General features: G+C 38.7%; 1 protein-coding gene across 1 annotated transcript; it reads left to right on the top strand.

The window, feature by feature from the left end:
• Positions 1-597: 597 nt before the first annotated feature.
• Positions 598-1,587, top strand: LOC310692533 (olfactory receptor 10A5-like; the record flags this gene model as incomplete). Its single annotated transcript, XM_083473479.1, has 1 exon — positions 598-1,587. Exon 1 carries the CDS (start codon positions 754-756, stop codon positions 1,585-1,587), a length of 834 nt encoding a protein of 277 aa, XP_083329605.1. The 5' UTR covers positions 598-753.
• Positions 1,588-10,026: the final 8,439 nt, after the last annotated feature.

Here is a 10,026-nt window from a genome sequence, read left to right on the forward strand (position 1 = left end):
TCACTTTTTGAAATATGGCAACCCTACCTTACTCCTATATCCATATGATAAAGCTACAGAACTACAATCATTTGCATGCCTGTGTAGCAGTAAACCACATCAAATAAATTAATCCAGGGGCTTCTAACTGACCATGTATAGGATTTCAGGGTCTATACTAAAAATTACTGGCCTGTTACAAAATGTGTACTAAGCCCAAACTCCAAATATTTTTCCAGATCCCTGGTGGATATGAGGCCATAGCAGCTCATGCTGGATTGCAACCCTCTCTCAGTGTGCCTGCACAGCCCCTAACTTGACATTGTATATTTACCCAGCATCAGCCAGATAAGTTGTAGCAGTTTTAGGACAGTGATTCCACAACTCTGGACAACAACACAGGCTACTAACTATTGTTTCTTCTCTATTTAGTAACATAGTACATAGGATATTCTGAAAGAAGCAGCTAGAAATACTTTCTGTGGTCTGAATTGTACTTTTATTTTATTCCATATAACTGTAACCATTTTACTGTTGTTGTAGTTGTTATTGTTTCTCTTCTCTTTGTTATAATTTTTTTGTTGCATTCAGATGCTCATTTTACTAGAAAACAATCAAACAACCATCACAGAATTTATTCTCTTGGGATTCGGGAATCTTCATGGTCTACAAATCTTTCTATTTGTGACATTCTTGGCTATCTACCTGATTACAGTCTCTGGCAACATCCTCATATTGATTACTGTATCACTCAGCCGAGGCCTTCACACACCCATGTATTTCTTCCTGTTAAATTTCTCTTTCCTGGAGATATGGTATACAACCTCAGTCGTCCCAAAGATGCTGAAGACTCTTCTTAAAGTACGTGAAGCCATCTCCTTCTCTGGTTGCATTACCCAGTTTTATTTCTTTGGCTCCATGGCAGTCGTTGAATGCTATCTCTTAGCAGTGATGTCTTATGATCGGTACTTAGCCATCTGCAATCCACTTCGCTACACAACCATCATGAACATCAAAGTCTGCTTTCAGATGGCAGCTGGTTCCTGGATAAGTGGATTCCTGACTCCCATAGTGACTATCGTGCTAACTTTCCGATTGCCGTTCTGTGCCTCCAATGAAATTGACCATTTCTTCTGTGATTTAAGCCCTATTATAAAGCTCTCCTGTGCTGACCCTCATATAGCAGAGATGACCACATTCATTTTAGCATCCATGGTGACAATGATCCCCTTTCTTCTCACTTTGGCTTCATATGCCAAAATTATTTCGACTGTTTTGAGAATTCCATCTGCCAAAGGGAAGCAGAAAGCTTTCTCCACATGTTCCTCTCACCTCATTGTGGTGACACTGTTCTATGTCACTTTAGGTACTGTTTATGCAGCCCCATCAGCAAAACAGTCACCCATTCTCAATAAACTCTTCTCTTTGTTGTACACTGTCATCACACCCATGTTCAACCCCATGATCTATAGTCTGAGAAACAAAGATGTCAAAGAAGCCCTGTGGAAACTCATCTATAAAGAACCTTATTGTCCGTGCATGGCCACCACTGTGGAACCAGAGGCAGCATATAAGGGAACCCCAATAGAAGTGGCAATAGACCAGTGATCCTTACTTCTAATAAGTGAGGTATTGTTTTCTTTGAAGGGACAATTTACTCATTCATCCCAATCTTTTAATTTTAGAAAGATTTAGTATTAATTTCTATTGCGTTTCTGCATAGGCAATTGCTTGGGTCTATAAATGGACGTCATAATTTATGTCAGGGATTCCAAGCCATGTGGCTGCCAAATCTCCTTCCCACACCCACATCCTAAATGTCAGGGCTATATGGAGGCAGAATAGATGCAAAAGACTTTGATGAGAATTGGAATTAAAGGTATCATCATTTTTTTTCTTTAACTGCTCCTTCTATTCAGAGCCAGCATGGTGTAGTGGTTAAGAGTGGTAGATTTGTAATCTGGGGAACCGGGTTCGCTTCTCCGCTCCTCCACATGCAGTTGTTGGGTGACCTTGGGCTAGTCACACTTCTCTGAAGTCTCTCAGCCTCACTCACTTCACAGTGTTTGTTGTGGGTGAGGAAGGGAAAGGAGATTGTTAGCCACTTTGGGACTCCTTAAGGGAAGTGAAAGGTGGGATATCAAGTCCAAACTCCTCCTCCTCCTCCTCCTCCTCCTCTCTGTTCTACATTCTACTGTTCCTCATTTTCAGTTGAACTAGAATGTCTAACACTGACATAATATATGCAGTTTGCCATAACATACAGTCCATTTAGCCAAATTGCTTCCCCCACTAATTTCTCAAGGTTACACTCAGACATAAAATGTTTTGATGCATTTTGATGTTATTAAAAGTATGTTTCCATCAATATTTTTTGTTTGTTTGGTCTTACATTGATATGAAAATGCGCTCTTTGAAAGTGGTTTAAAACAAATCTTAATAAATTTCATAAATCTATCCTTCACAAACTTTCCCAGATTGAGAAATAAATATGAAATCAAATATATATAAAAATTAGGGCTGCCTTAAGACCAGATTTTCCCAGACATTATTGGGATTTCAAAGGTGGAATTGATATCTGGGGAGGAGTTTCTGAAAGGAGACACTTTGTCAAGTCAATGATACAAACTTGTTTTATTGGTGTCTTTGTAAGGGGGGGGGAAGCTCAACAATTTTATTATCTTGATTAGAGAGAGCTGATGTTTTAGTAGCATCCAATGTAGAAGAAAAATCAACACTAAATTAATATAAAATGAAGAGGCAGTTTATAATTAGCATAACCCTGGTTCAATAAACTATAGAAACAAATATTTAATTCTTCAGTTAGTTCTTCGTATTAGCTGTTCCCTTTTGTTCAATTCAGGCTTCAACAAAATAATGTAGCATTTGGGTGAAAAGATGCAGACCAACAATCCAGCACTGGAGGCTAAGATAGAAAAGATCTCCACAGCTATCATGTATTTCCCCTTAGTGCTCAAGTAGGTTGGAACAAAGGATAACCACACACTGCAAAACACTAACATGCTAAAAGTGATAAACTTGGCTTCATTGAACGTGTCGGGTAACTTCCTGGCAAGGAAGGCCAAAGTGAAGCTGGCAATGGCCAGGAAGCCAATATAGCCAAGGACACAATAAAACATAATCACAGTCCCCTCATTACATCCAAGTATTATTTCTTCAGCCATTGAGTATACATCAGCCTCTGGCAACGGGGGAGAGATTACCAGCCACACAATGCAAATGCCTCCTTGTATAAGGGAGCAAGAAAGTACAATGGAATTGGCCAGCCTCTTTCCCACCCATTTCCTCATTCTGGATCCTGGCTTGGTGGCCATGAAAGCCAGAACCACAGTGAGGGTTTTTGCCAGCACACAAGAAACAGCCACTGAGAACACGATGCCAAAAGCAGTTTGTCGGAGGAGACAGGTCACCATCTGAGGCTGTCCAATGAATAGCAGTGCAGAAAGGAAGCAGAGCAGGAGGGAGAGGAGGAGAGTGTAAGTGAGCTGCCGGTTGTTGGCTTTGACAATGGGAGTGTTGTGGTTCTTCATAAATGTGAAGAGGACTAGAATGGTGACCAAAGAACCGGAAAGAGCAGAAAAGGCTAAACTGAGCCCCACAGGTTCTTCAAAAGACAAAAAGCTTATTTCCTTAGGAATACAGAAATTATGGTTTTTATTTGGGTAAGTTTGGTCTGAACATGTAGCACAGTCAATCGTATCTGAAAAGGAAAATATTTGGCATAATCTCACAAACATGCCGTTAATCTCAAGAGCAGCCAATTTTACAATTTAAATTGGAGAAGAATAAGTTATTCATCCTGTAAAATGTAGTGTGACTACAGTAATTAAGGCTGAGTCTTTCTAAAGTGGAAAGTTTCAAATTCTTCCAAACTTTAAGGCCTTAAGCAGCCATTTTGTTTAACTTGAAAACCAAGCAAACAGAAATGATACCACAGAGCCCTGCTATGCATGTTTGCTTATTGCACTAGTAATCTGTATTTCAATGCTTCTACCAAGGCTGTTATACACATGCAATTCAAATTAGCTGACAAAAGCAATTGAAATACAACATATGGCTGGAAGGAAATATATTTTGTTACAAAGGCAAAGGACCCCTGACAGTTAAGTCCATTCGCGAACGACTCTGGGGTTGCGGCACACATCTCACTTTACTGGCCGAGGGAGCCGTCATTTGTCCACAGGCAGTTTTTCTGGGTCATGTGGCCAGCATGACTAAGCTGCTTCTGGTGAAACCAGAGCAGTGCACGGAAACGTCATTTACCCAGTGGTGGAGCTTCATGCTTCAGCACCGGGGGGCAGAGAGTAGGCGGGGGTGGGGTTGGCACGCGTACTGGGGGCGTGGTACCCAGCATGGGCGGGAGGGCAGCTGTGATGGCACCCCATTGGGATCGTGCTGAAGGGCGGTGCGCTCCCCCCGCACTCCTTTTCTTCTGCCAGTGCATTTACCTTCCCGCCAGAGCGGTACCTATTTGTCTACTTGTACTTTTATGTGCTTTCGAACTGATAGGTTGGCAGAAGCTGAGACCAAGCAACGGGAGCTCATCCCGTCGTGTGGATTCGAACCGCCAACCTTCCGATCAGCAAGCCCTAGGCTCAGTTATTTATATCACAGCACCACCAGCGTCCCTTATACCTGCATCCCTTAAATAATCCCTGCAATTTCATCACAATAAGTTACAACACAAATACAGTGGTACCTCTGGTTGCAGACATTCTGGAGCTCCGTCAGATACAGAGGTTTCTGCAAATGGAGGGACTGCTTCTGCACGTACACACAATATATTTCCTGGTTTGCCACTTACATATCCCGAAGTTTATGTAAGCGGAAGGATACGTAAGCAGAGGTATGGCTATACAATTTTACAGGTTAACAAAATTGCAAATGCATTTAGTACTGAATGCTAATGACATGGACGTGGTAAAGAAACCTCCCTCTAAATTCTAGCATCTACTGTTACATCTTTTAAAAGGCCACATTAAAAAATTGAAATTATTAGCTAACAATGTTTGGAAAATGGAATAAAGTGTTATCTGAATGCAGTCCTAGTGTATACACACATCCTTGTGCATTTTTAGCCTTGTTTCTCTGAATTTCATACAATCTTCCTCTTTCTATATGCATTACTGCTTACCCTTCTGGTCTGAAATTTTCCCTTCTGGACAGGGGATGCAGTCGTAGCAACAAAATGGCTTCCCTTCCTTCATTTTCTTGCTTGAACCAGGAATGCACTTCTTACTGCATACAGAAATAGGCCTTGCCTAATCCATGAATGAAAAAAGAGAATATAGAGCTTGGAATCCTCAAGAACTTGTGGGGGGTCAACCTTAAATTGTTACCTTAATTTTAACTGAACTTTTGGTCACAATATAAAAGTGTTGATGCAGGTGCACCTTGTCTAGAATGCACACATTTTTAATCAAGGAACGGAAATAAGGATGATTTGGGAGGCCAGCAAAGTGGTAATGAGAGGGTTTCTGATACAACAAAACGCAATTAGGAGAAAGTCACAGAATGAGACTAAAGACAAAATTATGGAACAACTGAAAGATAAAGAGAAGAAGCTTAGAGGAAACCCAAAGAATTTGCAGATCCAAAAAGAAATTAAAGTCTTACAGGTTCAGTATTCATAGTTAGTTAAGCAAGAAACTGAATGGAAGATAAGATGGATGAGACAAAGAAATTTTGAATCTGCAAATAAATGTGGGAAATTACTAGCCTGGCAACTAAAGAAGAGACAAAAACAAAGTACTATTACAAACATTGTTACAGACGGAAAATCGGTAGAGAACCCTGCAGACATTAGAAAATGTTTTTATAAATATTATAAACAACTGTATTAAAAAGAAAAAGAAGATTTAGGGAAAATCGAGCAATTTATAAAGAACAATGGACTGCAACAGATTCCAAAGGATAAAAAGAATCTACTAAAAGGCTTAATTACAAGTCAGGAAGTGGAATACGCAATAAATTCAATGCAACTTGGCAAGACACCAGGACCTGATGGTCTATCAGCGAAATATTATAAGACATTGAAAGATTGGCTTATGCAACCTCTGGTAGAAATATCTAATTCAATTTTACGGGGGGGGGGGCAAAGCACATGAAACCTGGAAACAAGCTTACATTACTCTGATTCCTAAACAGGGTCTGGATAGATCCAATGTTAAAAACTACAGACCAATCTCCCTACTTAATGTGTATTATAATTTTTTAGCAAATATACTGGCTAATAGGCTAAAGAAAGTTTTATCTGAGTATATTCATAAAGATCAGGCAGGATTTCTGCCTGGAAGACATATGAAAGACAATATTAGAAATGTTGTGGATATTTTGGAAAAGTTAGAAGCAAAAAAGAGTTGTAAAGCAATGTTAATGTTTATCGATGCTGAGAAAGCCTTTGACAATGTTTCTTGGAGTTTTATGTTACATAACTTAGAGAGTATGGGGATAGGTCATGATTTTCTAAATGGTATTAAAGCAATCTATCAAGAACAAAAAGCTAAAATTATTGTAAATAATGTGGTTCCAGAGGAAATTAGAATTGAGAAGGGAACCAGGCAAGGGTGCCCACTGTCCCCTCTGCTGTTTATCTCGGTTCTGGAGGTCTTGCTAAGTATGATTAGAAAAGATGAACAAGTTAAAGGTATTACAGTAGGTTCGAAACAATACAAATTAAAAGCCTTTGCTGATGATTTAGTTTTGACATTACAAGATCCAGATTCCAGTGCAGTTAAAGCACTGGAGCTAATACATGAGTTTGGTCAGGTAGCAGGATTTAAATTAAACAAGAGCAAGACCAAAGTAATAGAGAAAAATCTGGATAATGAAGAAAGAAAACTACTACAAGAAAAAATGGGCCTACATTTTGTGAAAAAAGTTAAATATCTGGGGGTGAACCTGTCTGGGAAAAATTTGAATCTATATAAGGATAACTATGAGAAAATATGGAATGAAATTAAAAGAGATTTAGAGGTACAGTGGTGCCCCGCAAGACGAATGCCTCGCAAGACGGAAAACTCGCTAGACGAAAGAGTTTTCCGTTTTGGAGGTGCTTCGCAAAACGAATTTCCTATGGGCTTGCTTCGCAAGACGACAATGTCTTGCGAGTTCCTGCTGGTTTTTCCCCCTTTCCCCCCCCCTTTTTCTAAGCCGCTAATCTGCTTATCAGCTGATCTGATCAGCAGATAAGCCGCTAAAAGCCGCTAAAAGCCGCTAAAAGCGCTAATAGCGCTAATCCGCTAATCCGTCAATGGGCTTGCTTCGCAAGACGAAAAAACCGCTAGACGAAGAGAATCACAGAACGGATTCTTTTCATCTTGCGAGGCACCACTGTATGGTCTAACTTAAAATTGTCATTAATGGGCCGGATTTCTGTGATTAAGATGAATGTGCTGCCAAAGATGCTTTTTCTGGTTCAAGCCTTCCCAATTACAGATAATGTGAAATGTTTTAAAGAATGGCAAAAAGCTCTTTCTAGATTTATCTGGCAGGGGAGGAAACCCAGAATTAAATATAAATTACTTACTGATTCTAAAGAAAGAGGGGGATTCTATTTTGAAGCTGCTGCACTTTGTTGGATTAAAGAATGGATGAAATTAGAAGATACAGACTTATTAGATTTGGAGGGATTTGATAATGTGTTTGGTTGGCATGCATATTTGTGGTATGATAAGGTAAAAGCCCATAAAGCATTTAAAAATCATATAATTAGGAAATCGTTGTATAATGTTTGGATAAAATACAAAGACCTTTTAGAAAGAAAGATGCCCAGATGGCTTTCAACAATGGAGGCAAAGGCCCAGGAAAAAAAAAAATGAATACCAAATGGTTGAGATATTATGATTTATTAATAGAGGAAGAGGAAGGTTCTAAATTAAAACCATTTGAGCAAATTAAAGATAAGCTAAATTGGCTACATTATCACCAGATTAATGAATTGTATAAATTAGATAAGAAAAACGGTTTTGCCTTGGAAAAATCTAAGTTGGAGATGGAGTTGTTGGATACTGAAGGTAAAAATTTATCTAAAATGTACAAGCTTTTGCTGGAGTGGCATACAAAAGATGAACAAGTTGAATCTGTGATGATAGATTGGGCAAGAGATTTAGGACATAATACAATGTTTGAAGACTGGAAAAGATTGTGGAAGAAAGGGGTCAAGTTCACAGCATGTACATTGTTAAAGGAAAATATAATGAAGATGGTATTTGACTCCTGTAAAATTAGCAAAGATATATCATAATTGTTATAATATATGTTGGTAATGTAAAAAAAGGAAGGAACATTTTTTCATATGTGGTGGACCTGTCCCAGGGTGAAAGACTTCTGGGAAAAGATTTATAATGAATTGAAAAAAATGTTGAAATATACATTTATAAAGAAACCAGAGGCCTTTCTTCTTGGAATAACAGGTTTGGAATTGCCCAAGAAAGATCTTAAATTATTTTTGTATGCCACAACTGCTGCTCGCATTTTGTTAGCTAAAAAGCGGAAAACTCAAGAACTACCAACAGTAGAAGAATGGCAAATGAAGATGTTGGATTTTTCGGAGCTAGCCAACCTAACCGGAAGAGTCCGCGACCAGAAGGAGGAGGAATACCACGAAGAATGGAAGAAATTTAATAATTATTTAGCTACATTTGTTAAGCTAAACTAACTGGAAATAGCTTCCAGATATTTAATGGGCTTAGGATTGTATCTATGTTAACTGATAAAGTAATATGTTTAATACTATAAGGAGAAGAGTTAAAGATGTTAATGTTTAATTTAAAGTGTATAAAAATTGGGATTTGGGAAACCGTTATAAGGATATGCAATGAAATTCTACTAAGGGGAAACGAGGAAGTCACTCTACAAAGTTAATAACTATTATTTTCAATTAGGTTATGAATTATGTTTGTTATGTTTGTTCGTTTTGTGTTTTTGTTTGTCGTTAATATTGTAAAAACCAATAAAAAATTTTGGGGGAAAAAATAGAATGCACACATTTTGAGCAGGTAACCTGTTGCCATTTTCTCAAATTGAGGCAGTTTGGAGAAGACAGAGAGAGTGGGTGTTGAATGTTCAAAGCTGCTATCAGAAACAGAAGGGTGGTCATTAATGGTGGCTGCATTCCAGGAGAAAGCAATTGACTACTCCCCTGCATCTAGTACCTGGAACAATTATCTAATGCTGCCTTATAATCTTGCCAATCCCACAATCAAAGAGAGTGTTCATGGACATTTTGTTCCATATGAATGATTTAACTCTCGTTAATAGTCTCAACCCCAATTTTCAAACAATTTTATTTAGGAAGAACAGTTTTGTTTTCTTTTTTCTTTTTTTAAAAAAGAAACATGCATTTCTAATGGCGTGGACTGTACCCTCGCTTTGTCACTGAGACTACCCAATATAGTGGGGCAGATGGAATCAATGTGTTACAGAGTATTATTTCTTGTTTTGACAGAAGCAAGTGGGAAATAAAGTTTTCCCCTTCAGAGGGTAGAAGACAACTATGAGGTAAGGCTAACTGGTTTGTTCACCACCCTTCCTCTTACTGCAAAGACTTCAAACAGCTGTCAGGAATTATTGCATGTATCCAATACTTATAGGGGACATATACTTATTGCATGTATCCAATACTTATAGGGGATATATACTTTAGTCCTATGGATGAAATTTGAATTTTAACTATTTTGGGTGATATTCATTGTTGTAGTAATCTGAGCAGCCTCACTGAAATCAGTGTGTGTTTGCATTACGAGGTGCATGATGCCTGAAGCCCAGTGAGGGGAAAATCAGACATAAGATGGTTATTGGGTTGAAATAGGCCAAAACATTACTGATTACAGACGTAAATAGGTTTTGGCGAAGTGATTGGGTATGTACCTAGTATTAAGGAATCCACCTATTGGTTTATATGCAAGGTAGGATCAGTCCTAATCAGAGGTTACCCACTGACATGCACCAGGTGTTAGGATCCTGCCAGGACTGCCATTGGAAATGATGCTATGGCTCACGGGGGTCGTTTAACCAGCCCACGAG

This window comes from Podarcis liolepis, assembly GCF_965112155.1.
Source record: "Podarcis liolepis genome assembly, chromosome: 13".
Classification (NCBI taxonomy): Eukaryota; Metazoa; Chordata; class Lepidosauria; order Squamata; family Lacertidae; genus Podarcis; species Podarcis liolepis.